Source organism: Helobdella robusta (assembly GCF_000326865.2).
Source record: "Helobdella robusta unplaced genomic scaffold HELROscaffold_2, whole genome shotgun sequence".
Classification (NCBI taxonomy): Eukaryota; Metazoa; Annelida; class Clitellata; order Rhynchobdellida; family Glossiphoniidae; genus Helobdella; species Helobdella robusta.
In genome coordinates, this window is record NW_008704083.1 from 1260606 (window position 1) to 1280605 (window position 20000).

Here is a 20000-nt window from a genome sequence, read left to right on the forward strand (position 1 = left end):
GGTTCCCGCAACTTTGCGGTTCTTGGCCCGATTGTTTGGAATGGTTTACCTCCATACTTACGTGACCCTAACCTATCATATTTACAATTTCGAAGTCAACTTAAAACTTATTTATTTGCACAATGAATGTCCGTCTTATTTGTCTATGATTTAGTAGCGCTTTTGAGATTCAACAATAAAAAAGCGCTGTATATAAATTTCCGTAGTAATAATAATAATAATAATAATAATAATACATACATACATACATACATACATACATATATACATACATACATAAATAACAATATAAAACGTTTATAAATGTAGATGTATTTTTCATTTCTTGGCTTGAAATGACTGGGCAAAAAACTATTTTTTAATTTTTATCGTGAAAATAATCAAAAATAATTAATTAACTAATTCTTACAAATTTATTTTATTGCTCGTTTGATTGGTTAATCAATTATTTAAATCGAAACATTTTAAAATATGTCGAAGCAACAACACCAGCCACCGGGGTGTCATCATCGTCGTCGTCGTCATCATCATCAACAACAACAACAACATCAACAACAACATCAACGACAACAACAACATCAACAATATCAACAACAACAACATCAACAACAACAACGACGACGACATCAACATCACAATCATTCACTGGTAACATCATTTGTAATATCCTTTCTAGCGTTGCTAAAATGTTTCGACAATTGCTTCAGCCTAACATTCAATAAAACTCCACAATGCGTAGGCCAAGATGTTTGCAACTTGGCCACCCCTGATCTCAAAATGAACTCTTCCAAGGTTAATGAGGTTATATTGAGTGCTATTTACAGCGGGGCTTCTACTACACCTGGTTTTGGGGTAAATCAAAGTTTGGAGGGCTTTAGAAATGTTGATATACTGGGGTTGGTGCTCTTTCGTTATCTATCATATAGAATCATTTTGTTATATTTCATGGCTGGTTATGTGGTTATTGTGATTGTTGTTATAGATGTTGTTGTTGTTATTGTTGTTGTTATGTTGTTGTTGCTATTGATGTTGTGTTTGTTGCAATTTTTATGGCATATCAACAAACAAAGACAAACATATACATACAAACATCTACTCACACACACACAAACACACACACACACTCACATACACTCACACACACATACACACACACAGACTCACATACACACTCACATACACGCGCACATACACACGCATATTCACACACACACACGCATATTCACACACACACACGCATATTCACACACACACGCATATTCACACACACATTCACACGCACACACAGATGCGTACCCGCCATTATTAAATGCGCGTTCGTCTGCCAGATGGCGCCATCCTGCACCAACTTCAACTACAAGTCAGAAGTTCAGATGTGTGAACTGTTCACCAAGCCCGCCTTCAAGTTGTCGAGTCAACTGAATTGTACTAGCTACCAAGTTTGTACAAAACTATTATTGTTATTATTGTTGTTGTTATTATTATAATTGTTATTGGTAGTAATTATAATTATTATTGTTATTATTATTATTTCGAAATTTTATACGAATATGCGAATTTCGATCGTGAAACTACAAATTGGTATTTTACTAAATCGTCTGCTCATTCATCTATCGATTTATTAATTCATTCATTCTTTTATAAATCATCTATCCATCCATCCATCCATCCATCCATCCATCCATCCATCCATCCATCCATCCATCCATCCATCCATCCATCCATCCATCCATCCATCCATCCATCCATCCATCCATCCATTGTTGTTGTTGTTATGTACTTCATACATACATAAATCCATTCATTCATTCATTTATCCATCCATTCATCCATACATTCATCCATTCATTCATCCAGTTATAATTTAAATTATTTCTTTTCAAATATTTACAACAAATTAACAACTGGTCCTCGATATTTTTTTTTTCTATCCAGGACATCCGTAGTAATGACAACAATAACACAAGTGATTAATTGTTGTGTGTGTGTGTGTGTGTGTGTATGTGTAAGTGTATCTATGTGTAAGTGTGTGCGTATGTACGTGTCTGTGTGCGTGCATGTGTGCGTGTCTGTGTGTGTTGATGTGTCAAATTTTTTAAAAATTATTTATTGATTAGACGCGAAAAAGTCTTGTGCATTTTCGTTCTTTTTGGCTCGTTTTTCAATTGCTTGGCAAATAGTTAGTTTTATTTTTTTAATTATTTTTATTCATTTTTATTTTATTTTATTTTTTATTTTAGGCATCAGTATAATAGCTAGTTTACAACTTATAAAGTCTTTTGTCAGTATTCCAACAAATAAATAGCCCCACACGAAAAATGAGCAAGAAGAAAGGATTTTAAAAATTATATTATGAAGAATTATTTTTTTCACACTTTCCTTTCACAATCAAACGCGCGCACACACACACACGCACGCGCGCACACACACAAACACACACACATCCAACCAAACAGACACGGTAAACCAAACCAACCTCTCACTAATGAAACCAACCTGCCAAAGCTCCATGTACGTCACGACGTTGAGTTTTTCTGGCTACTCGTGGCTGGCTGTCGATGGCGTAGCGGCTTCAAACGCAGCCGGAGGACAGTGTAGCCACACCACAAATGAGACTCCTCCAAAAATTACGGCCTGGTGGATGGTGGATCTTCTGGGGATTTTCACGGTTGTGTACGTCAGGGTTTTTGCCAGAATTGATTACAGTAAGTGGGTGTTTTTACAAACACGCACACACACACACACACACACACAGACTCACACACCTCACACATGCACCCACGTACACACACATTCAAACACACACATAAACACACACAGTCGAACGTTACACAAACTTGACCGTTGGGCTGACAAACATCTCCTGGTCAGTTCAGCGTCCAGTTAGAAACATGTACGGCCTCTGCGGCTATTTCGATGAAAAACTGACGACTGGTGGTGTTTGGTTAGTTTTTCTGATCATTATTATTACCACCATCATTTTAATGATCATTATCATCGTCTTCATCATCATCGTACAACCAACCATCCAACTTACGCCCTGTTGTTGAAGACTTGTTGGACCATTCAGCATCACGTTTAAAGATTGGTTGAAGAAATTTTTCAATTGCTGGCCCAGTATTGAATAGACTTGTGACAAACCTGATCACTCTGTCGAGAATCTCTTAAGGATTTATTTTTTGATCAATGAAACGTTTTTATGACATGAATTGTTCTAATCAGTGCTAACGAGCGCTTTTGAGATAACTATTTAAAAGGCGCATGCCAATACTAACACTAATCATCATCGTCGTCATCATTTCTCAACGTTTTAATCATTTAAATAATCATAATCGTTATTAATGTTGCCGCCGTCATCAGCACATTTTTCAAACAAAGTTTCAATTAATTCAATTAATTAACTAGTCAACTAATTACATTAATTAACTAAAATGTGTAATGTTTATGGTGTCTGGCACTGATGATGAACGTCCCGGGTTTGAATGCAAAGAAATCCCAGAAAATTTACATATTCAAGTATACTCTGGGTGTGTGCGTGTTGTTGAAACATTAGATAACTAATTAAGAAATGTTGGAATATAACAATTTAGTTAATTAGTTAGTTAATTATTTAATTAATCAATTAATTTGGTAATAAGATCAATTAAAATTTCAGGTTTAGAATAAACTGTACTAACAGCAACAACAACGGACCATCGTCATCATCTCTACCACTAACAGCAAGATACATCATAATACAGCACAGTGAGCAAGTTAAAAACAATCAGCTGGCTCTCTGCGAGGTACAAGTGATTGGTTCGAACGCAAGCTAGGGCACTACTTCAAATTATCGGTCGTGTATCATATAGCTATTAGGCGAAAGCAGTTTAATTTAATTTTAATTAATAATCAGAATTTAATGAATGAACGAACGAACGAACGACCGACCGAACGAATGAATGAATGAATGAATGATCAAACATGAACAATATAATGACGTCATAATCGTAAAAAGCCCTAGGTGTAACCATCTACTTGTAATCTAACATAGCATGTTCAGTTCACATTTTCTGAAATAGATTTCGAACTGCTTTTAAAATCGTATCGTATCGAAAAATTGTAAGCTTATCTTTAAAAAAGATGAAATCATTTCTGTAGAGATTACATTGGTATGGAGAAATGACATTCCCAGTGTAGGCTTTCAAACAATAGGGTCTTAGCTGACAAACGTTTACAGTAAACACATTTTACGATGTTCTTGGCAGCCATTCCATGCAGTGACTTTAAACCTGTTGTTGGGGTCCTAACTGGTGGGGTCCGTCAGCGGGGTTTTCATTTTTCAAGGTGGATGTCCTAGCCTCACGTCACGAGAGCATGGCATGGATGTTGAGGATCGTAGCATTGTGTGAAGAATTGTAAAGGGGGGAGACCTGTATGTTGTCCTGTCGGAACATTACAGTTGAAGTATTCAGTAAAATTAACATTTTTTAAAAAATTTATGGTACGGTTATTTTAGATTACAATACTAAGAAATATGTGCGTGATTGGCATGGGTGGGCTTATGATATGAAATCGCGTAGCTATGCGTTCATTCAAACACACACACGTACACACGCACACACACTCACGCGCGCGCACACACACACATATACACACACATATTTATACTAAGATTTTTTGGCCAACAATTCAAGCAAAGATCTATTTATTATTACTCTACAATTATGAATATTAAAAATATATAAATATTTTTTAACAATGGAAATGGTTTTAATTTATTTAGTTACTACAATGTCAATTCATTTGTGTCATTATTTTAATCCAAATAAACATTTAAATTTAAATTTAAAATAACTTAGATTTTATAATATAAATATATCTGTTATCTGAACCTTGAAACATCTAAATAAAATGATTGAATGTGACTGAACTAAAATGATAAAAAAAGTGTAGATAGTTAGCCAAATTATTGGTGTTAATCAAGTTATTAAGTAATTTTTGATGTGCGAGCAATTTGTAACGGTGGAAAGATAGAGATTAATTTTAGTTTGATTCTTCAGCGTATTCTTATGTATCTTGTATGTCTTGTCCGTATTATTACCCAGTTTGTTTCTGTAATGTATAATTCTCGAATACAAAATGGCATTTAATTTATGAAGAAGTTTCAATTTTATGAAGTTTAGCCCTTCATAAGTTCGCTTATACAGCAAACCGTTATTCATTATTACATGGTGGCTCGGTCGAATGCTTCATATGCAAGAAAAATCAAGCTCTATCACTATCATTCAAATAGTCTTTGTACAAGTTGTTCAGGTTTGTCGTGCTTGCAATTTTTATTAATTTCTTGAACACAAACATTAATAAAACTTATGACTACTAACTAAACTTTAGGTTGAATTTAGTTGATTTGAATACTGAAAAGATACCGAAATGTCTTTTAAGGTCTAGCAAGATTTTCCAAATACAGAAAGCAGAAACAAATTTAAGAAATCAAAATGATTGACTCTAGCAAGAACAAAAACGACAAATGTACCATACTCACCATGCTTTGTTCATGAGAAATACTTTCTTTCAAGGCCGTTGCAAAAATATTTAGAAAAACGGAAAAAATTTTCTAACCGAGCCAGCAGAAGAAATGCTCTATTGTACCACTAAACAATAACTCTAATCCAACATCAATGGCAACATCAATGGCATTATATTAACGTTTTTATCTGTAATAGAAAAATTTTTTTTCTACGTAATTGTTTTGGTTTATTTGGGCTAAAAGAAGAGTTCTACAATAGCGCTCCAAGCTTGCTTTCATGATTGTCTGGGAACATGCTAAGATCTTTGTGTAATAATGACAATAATGATGATTGTTGGGGAAAAAATCTGCTATAGTTGCTGGTAATTAATGAGTAATTATTAAAGAAATTAGTAATTTTAATGATTCTTCTAGTAGGAATACTCGTTTAGTAATTGAATTAATTTCTCTTGAAGCAATGGCAAAAGTTTGATGTTCTTTTTTTAATATGAACAAACGCCGTTGTATAAGTATAATCGAAAAGTTTGAAGAAATAGATCAAAAAAGCACAGTTTTTCAACTTTTTTAAATACAAAGTGTTGAATGTGCAACTATACGGTGGAAATTATTTCAGTTAATGTTGAAATGAAAACAATATAGATCCTAAACTTCGCAAGCAGATGTCAACAATTGAATGTAATTAGTAACAATCTAAAAAGTATTCATTTAGTTTTAATATTTAAACCAGCCCTAGCTTCATAATTCTTCAGCACAAAATCTCCATTCGACAGCTTGGTTAAACTTTCTGTGGTTTAATTTTTCAAGATAAACTTAAAAAAAATCATTATAAAAGATGCTTTGTTAAGTTGTTCGAATTCAACTGTACATAAATTAAATTTCTTAATTTTCTTTTATTAATTGATTTGAAATGGCACAGCAGATGATGACAATGGCTTCGCGCGAATTTATAATAATTGCACTGAAGTATGAGTATTTTGTTGTTGAGAAATATCAAATAAAATAAATACTACTTCTACTACTGCTACTACTACTACTACTACTACTACTACAACAACTACTACTACTACTATTGCTGCTATTACTACTACTACCACCACAACAACAACAACAACAACTACTACTACTACTTTTATTTTGCTACAAAATATAGTATTAAATGTTAATACTTAAAAATCTTAATCACCATAACTATTACATTATCATCATCGTTATCATCGCATCATCATCTTCATCCATCTTCGCCTTAGTTTAGGCTTTCTGCAGAGAAAAAAATTGTTCTCTCATCTCTTTACAGTAAAATACTACATATAGTACAAATTAACACTATGTTTATATATAAAGAAGGGAGAGAGAAAAAGAGAGAGAGAAAATGAAGAAAGGGAGAAAGGTTAACTTAGATAATATATTCAGTACATATACAATAAAACTACATCATCAACTCTATAACAACTAGTATAGCAATTTATACTAAAACCACTAAACTAATAATTATATTTAAATTCTCTCTCTCTCACTCTCACTCTCTCTCACTCTCTTTATATATATATATATATATATATATATATATTTATAATACATATAAAATAAATTAACATAGTGTTACCTGATAGTAATAATAACTCAGATAGGGATTATAAATAATCTGACTGTCATCTTTGTATAAATAGCAGCTGACGCCAAATTTTCCAATGGCTGCTAAGACGCAACCAGCCGTTAGCTGGCAGACGTAAACACATTTAGCGATATTAGGAGTGCAACTTGTTGTTGTTGTTAGGCTCTTTGATGACGTCATAGCGTGGATGACGTCATTAAGATTGAAGACTTTGTGTACGGTGATTTGTGACACACTGAGTAAGTTGCCGTCACTAGAGTATTTCTTTTTGAATGACGATGACAACGATGATGCTGCTTCTACTGCTGCTGCTGCTGCTGATGATGATGATTGTGGTTGCGGTTGTAGTGGCGATAGTGAACTGCTTGAATTCACTTCGTAGCCAATTATCAACAATATTGATACCAGAATAAAGCCCAAGAGATCGAACGACATTTTAGTTTGAAATAACTTTTTGAAAATTTTTAAAAAATTTTGTTTTTATTTCAATTAATTTCACTTTTTATAATCGAAAACATGCTGTATTTTATTTAACTAAATTTTAAGTTTAATTAAACAAAAATATGTCAAGAAATGAATCAAAGAATTATATAATATTACCATAAATATAAACATACATACATACATACATACATACATACATACATACATACATACATACATACATACATACATACATACATACATACATACATACATACATACATACATACATACATACATACATACATACATACATACATACATACATACATACATACATACATACATACATACATACATACATACATACATACATACATACATACATACATACATACATACATACATACATACATACATACATACATACATACATACATACATACATACATACATACATACATACATACATACATACATACATACAGAACACTGAAAAAATCTAGATTTATTATTTCCATTTGTCCTATCTTCTCTTAAAATTATTAGCATCAGTACTACTTGTAGTAGTAGTAGTAAAAGCATCAGCAGCAGTAGCGACAGTAGTAGCTGTTGTAGTAACAGAGGTAGTATTAGTAGTAGTTGTAGTAGCAGCAGAAGCAGCTGTAGTAGTAGTGGTGGTGGTAGTAGTAGTATAATTACCATAATAAAGAATTTTTCTGAATTGATTTTTTCCTTCTCTGTCTCTGTTTTGATGGCATGAGTCGGTTTTAATCGATTCTTGTTTTATTTATAAAGATAATGGTGACGATGATGACGATGATGATGAGGATGATAATGATGATGATGATGGTGGTAATGATGATGATGTTGATATCGTTAGCACTGGAGATCAAATAATAGCTCATCATTTTTTCATCAAAATCTGTTTTGCAGAGATGTGAATATAACCTCACATAACCTCAAAACATATGGTGAGAGAGGATCACCCTGCATTCAAACACGGTCAACTGTGGCACAGAATCCCACGCAGAGTCAGTTGTCTTCACCATTACGCTATTAGGTATATGTATAGTTATAAAATAAAAGCCGTAACTTATTCTCACAAAATAATAGTTTATAATTATTTTTCCTATTCATAATAATAATAATTATTATTATTATAATAATAGATTAAAGAAAATCGAAGCTTTTAGTTTACGTGTCTATGTTAAAAAATTAATAAAAAGTATTTTCATTTGTTTATTTACCGAAGTTTTAAAACGTAATTGGGCAGATGACGTCATCCTTATTTTCGAACGTCACTAGTCCACACAGCCAAACTATTTACGTATCTATCAATCTATTAATCAATGAATATAGCTCTGGATATTTATTAATTTCAGATTTATTAGAGTTATTAATTCTTTCGCGAAATTATTAATGTTTTATTATAAATACGTTAATTTTATTAATTAAATAATAATAATAATAAGTTGTAGAAACGTTGAATTTTCGAACTTTAGTAAGCTTAATTTGATATTTTGGTTCGTTTGTCAAAGGAGTTTGGTTGATCTTAATCAATCTAAGGTTTTTAAGTCGAATTTTTATATTTTTAAACATACTTTTCAGAAAAATTGCATTTGGCTTGAATAGATTTAATTTTAAAATGATTTTACCATTGTTAAAATCGATAATTTTGGCACATTTAAGATTTGAATTCTATATTCTTAGCATAGCCAACCTACAATCTGTTGACATTCCCATATAAATGAGGTGTTTTAATGTAATTTGCATAATATTTATCACATTAAATGCGTTTTATAAGGAGTTTTCATAATGTTTTTTGGCATTGCTTCATCTTAAAAATTACAAATTTGAAAAGTATCCACCCACAAAAATCAAATTTTCTATGATATTAATAGCAACTTTTACACGACTTAAGCAAGATGACACACAGAGAATTCAAATTTATATACTAAATCATTTCCTCAACGCTCAACCAGACCAGAAAACTTAAAAAATGGACCCGACCACCACAAGAACGAAGAACGCGCAGAAAAAAAGGCGACGTCTCGAGCGAGAGAAAGCGCTCAACATCGAGCGTCCAAAGCGGTTTTGCAACGCGTTTCTGCAGTTCGCCAAGATGCGAACCAAGGGTACGACTGGAAGCTTGATGGTAAAGATGCCGGATCTAGCCGAACAGGTCAGTTAAATACGGTTCTTGGCCGATTAATATCGGTTTTTGGTCGGTGAAAAACGGTTCTTTGTCGGAAAATTAGGATTTTTGTTTATTAAATATGTTTTTTTTGGCTAGTTACTGTTATGGGTCGGTTAATTACGGTTCTTGATCGGTTTGATAATAAAAATTTGTATTATTACTATGTCAATTAACATCATCATCATCATCGTCTCCATCAACATCGTTATCAAGACCACTACCATCCCTACTATCATAATCATCCTCACCATCATCATTATAATCATTTCCCTCATCTTCGCCTTCTTCGTCACCTTAGTGGAAGAACTGCCTCGGACCATCTGCGCGAGGAGTGCTACAACCGTGCCGCCAGAGATAAAAAAATTTAGAATTGGGCCCCCGTCTTCATCGTCATCACCATCCCATCATAATCATCATTCCATCATCCCATCATCATCATTCCATCATCCCATCATCATCATTCCATCATCATTCCATCATCATCATCTACATCATCATCTACATCATCCCATCATCATCATTCCGTCGTCATCATCAGCATCCCATCCCATCCAGTCATCATCGTCACATAATTTCCAGTCAGCTGATGGCAGATTACGAGATGAGGAAACCAAAGCGTCCTCTGACAGGCTACCAGGTCTTCATCCAGACGTACGTCAACGCCAACAAGGACAAGAACAGGAGCCAGAAGTCTCTGTTCCGTGAAGGGGCTCGTGGCTGGAATAAGTTAGTTGGCCAGTTGGTTGGTTGGTTGGTTGGTTGGCTGGTTGGCTGGTTGGTTGGTTGGTTGGTTAGTTGGCTGGCTGACTGGTTGGTTGGCCAGTTGGTTGGCCAGTTGGTTGGCTAATTGGTTGATTGGCTGGTTGGTTGGTCATTTGGTTGGCTAATTGGTTGATTGGCTGATTGATTAATATCTGAAAGGTTGATTTGTTAACTGATTGTTTGAGTTGATCGATTGATAAATAATGAATAATTGAAAAAAAAGTTTAGAAGGACGCTTGAATTATAAAAAAATTTATAAATAAATAACATCACAATACAAAAAACATTCCCTTAAAATCAATTTATGAAAAACAATTCATATCGGCGATAACCAGACTGTCAGAAGAGGAGAGAAGGAACTGGGTGAACAAAAGCAAACAGATGAACGAAGAACAAAACCGAACCAAAAGCGAATCAGCAAAACCATGTTGCAGTAGTCAGCAGCCAGTTGCTGGCGCCAAGAAGAGGAAACGCAGTTTGACAGCAGCTTCCGCCAGGTCAGGCCAGAAGAATAAAATCACCGCATCAAAAAAATCCGCTAGCCAAAAAAGTCAAAAAAAGTCAGCCAGTCAAAGAAAGTCGACCACGCTGAAAAAAGTGGCAAGTCTGGACAAGTCAGTGACTGCGAAGAAATCTACCAGCCACAAAAAATCAACCTCCCAAAAGAAATCACCTGGACAGAAAAGGTCCGCTACTTCGAAAAAGTCAACTAGCCAAAAAAAATCAGTCACTTCAAAAAAACTGCCCAGCCATAAAAAAGCAGGTTCCCACAAAAAGAAGGTAGAGACTCTGAAAAAGAAAATGGCGACTGGTAAAATCGCGAAGCCCGCTGCAGCCAAGAAAAAATGACTCAGAAAGTGATGTTGCTGATGTGCAGGTAATGTGAAAAAGCAGAGTTGAGTGAAATGAGATGACATTTAAAGATTTTATTTTTGTATATACGAACATCTTTTATTTTTAAAATTCTGAAATATCAAAAATATTATAACGCGCTGACATATATAATGAAATTTATATATAGGAAAAAATACATTCCGTTTTTTATTAAAACATTTTTCTCTTCTGGTCTTGCTACACAATTATTGAAACTTTCAAATAATTATCGGTTTTGTCCGATCCGGGCTTTCCGGATCTGAATCTGACGCATTCGTTCGCTAGATGGCACAAAAAGTTACATTTTACAATAGGCGGTATATAGGTGGTTTGTTGCTCCTGCTGTTGCTGATTGGCTGGCTGGAGTTCAGTTAGGTCGTCAGAGTTAACTGACGTTAAATTCTCAATTGTGCTGTTTAAATCACTAATTGGTGGAGTACGAGACGAAACATTGAAATACTGGAATTAACAGTCTGTCACGAGACTGTGTATATGTGTGTCTGGCTGGGTATATGCGTATGTGCCAATCCTGATTCATTATGCATTTGAACCCGACAATGACGTCCATGGTCATTCCGAATTGTGGAAACCTTACCATATTTAGCGTAAAATTGGTTATGAAATTCTAGGGTTAAACATTAAATTATGAAGCTACAAATTAAAATGTTCCTCTTATGTATTTCGTCGCGTGTTCGCAATTTTTGTGCATAAAATCTGTACACGCATACATGAATGTATTTGCATACGTGTATGTTCGCAAACACACACACATACGCATACACACACGCATACACATATCAAATTACACTTTATTTACTTCGAATGGAAGAACTAACGCCTAGCAACCAATAAAACAATCCTTTGATAAAATATTGCAAGAAATTTTAAAATGCTTTCTTTATAGTGCTTGTAAAATTTTTCATAAATGACATTTTGGTGCGTTCATTCGTCGGACTCTGTATTGGTTTTTCTTGCTAATTGTGAATTAGAATTGAATTAATTCATTAAAATTTATTTAACATAGACAATTGATTTTTAAAAAAATATGAAAAATTGAATGATTGGTAATAATATTGACGATGCTGTTTGTTTGATTTGATGAATAACCTCTAATGGTCGTCTTCTATGGACATTAATCTTGAAACTGTTCCCTAAGAATAAGTTTAATTTAATGAACTAAATGATTAATTCATTAATTATTAATTAATTAAATGATTTAGTGTGATTAAATCTCGATAAATAACTTATTAATTATAGTCCAAAACATCAAAATGAATAAATCGATTATACTGATGTCATCATTCCTATTATTATTATCACTAACCAACATTGAAAAAATCTTCTCATCGCCATCATCCTCATCAACATACAAAAGGCAAATATCTCTAGATGGAATTTTAATTAATGTAGAGAACTTCTACAACATTTTACTTACCGATCTAAATATACATCTTAAGGAATTAATATCAAATAAAACTTTAAATACGATTGGTGTATCTCAAATGATAGATATCCCGGATATTGTTAAATGTATCTATATCTGTCATCTTATACAGAGCTGTGTTGAAGCGTATCTTTGTAAAACCACCAGTGGTAAGTGTAGACTGTTTAAAGAGTCTTACAACTCCAATTACGATTCGTTGATTAAACTGCGGATTTTTTTCCAGGTAATGGCTGTGTTGTTGTTATGCTTTAATTATTTTATTATGTAGTACTGTAAGTACAAGTCGGTATTCTAGCAGAAAAAGCAAAGTCGTAATTACGATTTATGTAGTTACTTGGATTAGTTTAGTTTTTCCATTACTGTTGGTATTCATATAAACGTTCAACCAAGTTTGCGTTTGAGGCAGTTGTGTTTGTCTATCGGATATCTTGAACCTACGGAAAAGCGATCACTTGTCGGTGGTTGGAAGCTACAACACTGGTGCTAAAAATAGAGATTATTGAAGTTGGTGATTACGAGAGTCAAGGGTTACAATAGTATGTTTGAGTGGCGTGCGTGTTACATACTGAAGCGTTTACGCGTGGGTTTCGCGGTGTGAATGGTACACCATTTTGCCATTGGGCTCATGATAATGCATGACTTTATTTCAATTTTTAACTAATTGAGTAAAATTTTATACTTCAAAATCTATTTTTCTAAACTTATAAAATGATATTTCTCAAATTTAAATCCTCAAAATGATCTTTTAATTTTCCAGCTCCAACGCTGACGGTCTCAAATGGAGTCGACGAAGACGAAAGAAAAAGACGGAAAATTATAGCAATAAAACACTACCATGTAGCATTATTTTTAAATTAACTAAATAGAATATCTCCGTGAACTTCGAAAAAATCTTTGACTTGCATGAACATCCAACATTAACATATGCAGCTAGATATTGACGTTTATATTTGTCTTGGGCAAAAATAAAACATGAATTTAAAAAAAAATTAATGCACTAAAAGATGCAACAGAACGAATGAAAAAATTATTTTGTTGGTTCGTTGTTCTCAAATTAAAAGCAGACGACGATAATTAAAGAACAGATGACGTAATAACGGTAATGCTGGGCTATTATTTAAAGTATCTATTTCATTTTTGAGTTTCTATTACTTATTTTATTAGTATTTTTCTTATTATTAGTATTTTTCTTATTATTAGTATCTTTATTATTTTTTATATTTTCCTTATACTTGTTACCTTTTCTTTTACTTATTTTCCATTTCTCTTAACTTTGGTTCTCTTGCTTTATAGCGACATAGGTTTGATTGGTTATTTTAACTCGCTCTACTATGGTCTTCCTGACTCTAAACTCTATCCTTTAAGTAAAGCTTTTAACTCTGCTGCTTGTCTAGTTGCTCGTGCCCCTATCTTTTTTCATATATCTCCATATCTTGTCCTCTTGCACTGGCTACCTGTAAAATATAGAATAATTTTAAAACTTGCTCATTAATGTTTAAGTATCAATCTAAATTATTTCCTAAGTACTTATCAGGTAGATTAATTGAACCTAAACGCCACGGTTTACGATTGTCTTCTTGTTCTCACATCTTCTTAACTCGTGTTAAACACTCTTCTGCTAAATCTGCATTTGCTTCATCTGGTCCTTTTACTCTCGAACTCTCTACCTCCTTCTCTATGACTACTTCTCCACCTTTTTACATAATTCATTGAGGAGCTGTTGAAACATCGTGAAAATAGCGCTTTATAAACTAATTCATTGATTGATTCATTGATTGATTTTTTTAATATAAATATTAATTATACGAAAACATGTGAGGTTGTATATTTTTCACCTTTGCAAATCATGATTAAAGATAGAAAATATTTGAATGCCTAATATTTTAAATAACTCAGCTTTCAAATTTATTTGCAAACAGAAAACCAACTAGCCATCGGAGAGGATGAAGCGCAGGAGAAGAAAAATAAATAATTACATTAATAACACCAGTAATACGAGTATTAACAACAAATAAATAGTAGTAATAGTAGTAGTATTAGTACGCACCACACACACACATACACACCAAAAAACACACACACATAAAAAAAAAACTACTAATGTACTGAAATGGCTTAATGTCTAATTACAATTTAATTTTCGTTTGTTTGCTGCATTGTCTCTCTCTCTCTCTTTCTCTCTCTCTCTCTCTCTCTCTATATATATATATATGTGTGTGTGTGTGTAAAATTAGAGATAGGAAATAATTATAGAACGATAAAACAATGAATGAGTGAGTGAGTGAGTGAGTGAATGTACGAAAGAACGACTGCACGAACAAATGAATGGAGGATAGAAGGAAAGAAGGAATGAATAGAGAGGAATTTAAATCAGGTAAGTTAAGAGACATTGACAAAGACATTTTCACTTTCTTGGGACCGTGTAATTAATCCAAAGTTGGCGTTATAAATTTACACAAAATATTTCATTTTGCGGATTGCTTCCTTAACACCAACGCCTGCAAGTTAGCTTAAAATGAGTTTTTTCATTTTATTAAAACTCAATTGAACAAAAATTTCCACAAATTTTTTGTTAATTTTTTTCAACCTCATGTATGATTCGATCTATCTATTTAGGCATAAAATGGAGAGTATAGTCCGGTTTTTCTCACCACCACACCATCGCTACAAATCATCATTTTACTTAGCGCAGTTTACCTGCAAGGCTTGTCATCAGCATCGTCGTCATCAGCGTTATCGTTGTTGTGTTCACCATCGTCGGCATCATCATCAACTTTTACGAGTCGCACACCGATCGGTGTTTACTACTATAATTCCTCCTTGGGGCTTCAGATTCTAGTCTTCGGTATGGACGCTAAAATTAGGAAAATGACGTCAGTTAACGTAGATTTGGCCCAGTTGCTCGCATGCGTTCCACCGTCTGTTAAGTGTGCCTACTTGTGCCATCTAACGGATGGGTGCGTCAAATCCGGAATTGGAAAATACGGATCATATTGTTTTCTAATTAAAGATGGCAGTGACAAAATTTCGGTCGAATTCAGCCTTTATTACCAGGTAAAATTTGGCATTTTTGTTATGTTTAAAGATTTTTTTAATAAAATCTTTACGAGATGTTAACTTTTTTAGAATTTTTAATAATAAAAAATTTCAATTTGGTTCTTCTTTGATAAATCTGTACTCAACTGAATAGTAGTTGATATTATTACGTGGATTTTAAACTAAGATGGGCGGCGCTATGGTGTAGTGGCGGAGTGTCTGTCACTGCTATTGCAGTTACCTTGTTCGACTGCAGGGAGATCCCCCGCCAATTGCGGGCCGTGTTTGTGATGCGTTGATTCACGTGTTGTTGTGCTTCACATGAACTGTAGTGTTTGTTGTTGAGACGTTGAAATTTACGACAAAACGTCAGTTAACTTAGCCAATGGACCCCCAGATAATTAATGCGTCCATGATGACGTCAAATGTGTATTCGTCTGCCATCTGACGAGAAATTGCGTCAGAGTGGCCATTGGGTGTTATGGAGTTAACTGTTTTTTATATGCAGACGGTGAAGGTATGGTGGTGTTGAACCCTGGTGATAATGGATATTTTCAAGTTCGATTTGGTTTATTTTGGGATTTTAAAAAGTTTTTTCCTCTAAATTTAAAATGTTTATTTTGTTGTTTCTAATATATCTATTTAAAACTTTTAAGCGAATTCATTTTTTATAATTGTTTTTAATGATAAATTTGACAATTTTTTATTAATTTCATTTTAAAAGCTTTCCAGATAGGCAGAAAGCTACAAAATGTTCACAAGAAAATTAAAAAATGGCGACTTGAACTGTCATTGACTGATTAATTATTCAATTAATAAACAACTTAATTAATGAATTATGCTAATGTAAAAATCATCCTAAAAAATATAAAGATTGTAATGCAAAACCAAAGACAATAAATTTCACAATCAGCATTTTTACAAGCGAGATTTACGTCATCAAAGTTTTGATAACGTTTACTATCAGGCTGAAACATGATTGGCTGCGACGATGGAGTGACGGGGTATTTGCTCCCACCCCTCTTCTTTGACGAAATTTTATTGGTTGGCTGGTTGAAAGAGCACTCGGGTTTCCACCAGTAGAGATAAATTGATTGGATGACGTCATTTTGTTTAAGCTTTCTGATCTCCGAATTGAATTTTGACTTGAAAGTCTGAAAGTTTGTTATGTCTTTGTTGGCTTCACTGACTATGTTTTTGTTGTTATTGGTGTTTTTATTGGTTTGTTTGTTTTTATTTTTTTTAATTTTGTTGTCGATAGACTTTTTTGATCGGCTCTGAAAATATTTTTTTGTGATAGTAGTAGTAGTAGCAGTAGTAGTAGTAGTAGTAGTAATAGCAGTGGTAGAAGTAGTAGTGTTCGTAGTAGCAGAATTATTATTTTTGTTGCTAATGTCATTTTTGTTGTTGTTGTTAATTTGCTTCACAACACATTCATTATAAGCATTCCTAATGACGCAATCGTCTTCATCATCATCGTTTATGACGTCATCGTCGATATAACCATCTTCGTCGATATAACCACCATCACCATCATTGTCGTCGTCATCAAATTTAACGCCGTCATCATCATCATCATCATCGTTATTATATTTGTCAATGTTCTCATTATTAGCCATATTATTATTATTGTTATTATTATTATTATTATTATTATCATCATCGGTATCTGAATCGGTTTTTCTGAGGATAAAAAAGTAATTTGTCTCGGCTAGAAACGGTTCGCTGAGGAAGATGTTACATGGATACCGGCCAGCGTGATATTCGGCTATCGGAGAATCGAGTATTAGGGCGAGTCTTTCCCGCCTTAGCCGATCCAGGCCTTCGACTAAGCTATCAACGGCTATGATCTTCAGCTGCTGCAGCAGCTCGGCTAATCTGGGTAAAATTTTTTGTTGCTGTTTCTGATGTTGCTGTTGTTTTAGTTGCTTTAGCTTAGTAGATTTTGATGTTTGCATTGTTGGTTGCAGTTGGTTTAGGTGTTTTCCGAACTTATATGAATTTTGTTGATTTGAATAATGATGACGATGTTGAAGTTGATGTTGTTGTTGTCGTCGCTGATGTGGTTGTTGTTGATGATGTTGTCGTTGATTTGATTGTTGTTGTTGTTGTTGATGATGTCTTGAATTATTTTCAACTCCACTAATGTTAAAATAGTTGTAGAAACTATCATTTTCAGCAGTATATTTATTGTGTGTTGTTTCTTTGTTTTTGTTGTTGTTGATGATGTCATTTTTGTTGTTGTTGTTATTGAGGCTGACGTCATTAACTAGATGACGTAATTGTAAAAATTGGGCGCTATTTCTTACCAATCCAATTGTGTAGTTGCCGTGTAGAAGGCGTTCCAGTGTCGTTGCTATGTCGTTGAATCGATCATGTGATAGCAATGATGATGACGACGACGATGACAATTTAGATGATGATGATGATGACGATTTGGGTGGCGATGATGATGATAATAATGGTTTTAATAATGATGACGATCTTTTTTGAGTATTTTTATGTTTTTGTTGAGGATAACGATGTTCTTGCTGATGAAATTGTTGTGATTTTTGTGAAATTTTTTTACCCTTATTATTATTAGTAGTAGAAGTAGTTGCAGTTGTTGTAGTAGCAGTAGTTATAGTAGTGGCAGTAGTAGTAAGAGTAGTAGCAGCAGCAGTAGTTGTTGTGGGAGTTGTAGTAGTCTTTCGAATACCGGTTCCGAGTTTGTTGTCGTAATGCTTGTCGTCTGTTATCCTTGAGGGGTGTGCTGTGTTTTTTATCGATAATTTTGAATCGATTCTACGTTCTCTATCTTTCGATTTTGTATGTTTGTTTGTTTGTTGTTGCTGTGTTTGTTTTTGTTGTTGTTGTTGATGTTGTTTTTTGTGTTTGTGTTGCTGTTGTTGTTTGATTAGGGAGTTTTGTTGTTGGCTATGTTTATGTTGTTGTTGTTGATGTTTTTGTTGTTGTGCTTGTTTTCGTTTAGGAACAATATAATGTTTGTATTTAGGTCGGTGTCGTTGTTTATGATGTTGTCTGTGTTGCTGTTGTTGTCCTAACTGTTGTTGTTGTTGTTGATGTTGTTGTTGTTGATCATGTTGATGATGATGTTTGTATATTTCATGTTGACGATGATGACGACGATGAGTACGATGATGATGATGATGGTGGTGAAAATGGTTATCAAGATCCTGGTAACGATCCGGATAACGATACTGATAACGATCCTGATGTTGGAGAGGATCTTGATGACGATCTTCCTGCTGCCAAATAATGGAAGACCTCAGTGATAGAACGGGCTCGCTATAGTCCACTAGCTTATTGAGGGCTGGATTTGGCACTATGCTAACGCTGGCTCCTACATCTGCTAACTAATTAACATAATTTATTAATAAATTCAAAAATTAGTAATGGATAATATTACGAATAATAATAAATTAGTAATGATACTTTAGGAAAACTACTGAAACGATCACTAACCCCTTTAATCACGTCACCAATTACTCCGTATTCGTGGTCATCTTGTGTAGTATTAGTACTACTACTACCATTACTACTAATACTACTACTACTACCATTACTACTACTACTACTACTACTACTACTATAATTACTACTACTACTACCACCACTACTACCAGGTTTAAATCGGTTTTCTAGCACATCCCTAGTGCCCAGCACCTCACTGGGTCCTAGCACATTCCTATTATAGTTTGTGACGTCACTGGTTAGCCGGATGTTGTACTTGATTGCGAGATTGGTGAAAATTTTGTTGAGGATGTCGTAGAGGTAGCCCTCGTACTGGTTGGTTGGGTCCAGGAAGGCTTTGTTTCTCTTCAAAGACATGAATGGTGGATCCTGATGATGATGACGACGACGACGATGATGATGAATACTTATCATTCATCGCCGAAAGATACGGCGATGAATGATAAGTTGATGATTAGTCAATTAAGATTACACCCACACACACACACACGCACGCACACACATCCAAGCACTTACATATACAAACATATATTCAAGCACATACAAGCACACGCACATAAGCACAGGCAAAAATAATCTTCCTCTTCAAATGTGTTGAAATTTATTCTTCCAGAATAATAAAAAAACAAATATGCATCGCTAGGATAATATACAAACGCATACAAAACTT

General features: G+C 33.9%; 4 protein-coding genes across 4 annotated transcripts in view; 2 read left to right on the forward strand and 2 right to left on the reverse strand.

Moving 5' to 3' along the window:
- Positions 1–777: 777 nt before the first annotated feature.
- On the forward strand, positions 778–5482 carry HELRODRAFT_160011 (hypothetical protein; the record flags this gene model as incomplete). The annotated part of the gene is made up of 8 exons (XM_009017038.1): positions 778–896; positions 1289–1439; positions 1936–1966; positions 2457–2705; positions 2821–2944; positions 3656–3795; positions 4245–4323; positions 5371–5482. The coding sequence occupies 8 exons, from the start codon at positions 778–780 to the stop codon at positions 5480–5482; spliced, it is 1005 nt and encodes a 334-aa protein (XP_009015286.1).
- Positions 5483–5756: 274 nt separating this feature from the next.
- Positions 5757–7553, reverse strand: HELRODRAFT_160012 (hypothetical protein; the record flags this gene model as incomplete). The annotated part of the gene is made up of 3 exons (XM_009017039.1): positions 5757–5809; positions 6231–6290; positions 7154–7553. The coding sequence occupies 3 exons, from the start codon at positions 7551–7553 to the stop codon at positions 5757–5759; spliced, it is 513 nt and encodes a 170-aa protein (XP_009015287.1).
- Positions 7554–8840: 1287 nt separating this feature from the next.
- Positions 8841–11539, forward strand: HELRODRAFT_188228 (hypothetical protein). The gene is made up of 5 exons (XM_009017040.1): positions 8841–9110; positions 9527–9726; positions 9955–10130; positions 10321–10467; positions 10839–11539. Exons 2-5 carry the CDS (start codon positions 9544–9546, stop codon positions 11350–11352), a joined length of 1020 nt encoding a protein of 339 aa, XP_009015288.1. The 5' UTR covers positions 8841–9110; positions 9527–9543; the 3' UTR covers positions 11353–11539.
- A 5153-nt stretch (positions 11540–16692) lies between these two features.
- HELRODRAFT_160014 (hypothetical protein) overlaps positions 16693–20000 on the reverse strand; it is a gene marked incomplete at both ends in the record, with an annotated part of 7778 nt that continues 4470 nt past the window's right edge. Inside the window, 4 exons of the mRNA XM_009017041.1 lie at positions 16693–18653; positions 19041–19212; positions 19322–19362; positions 19480–19699. Of these exons, the coding sequence (XP_009015289.1) occupies positions 16693–18653; positions 19041–19212; positions 19322–19362; positions 19480–19699 (2394 nt within the window). The remainder of the gene's footprint in view (positions 18654–19040; positions 19213–19321; positions 19363–19479; positions 19700–20000) is intronic.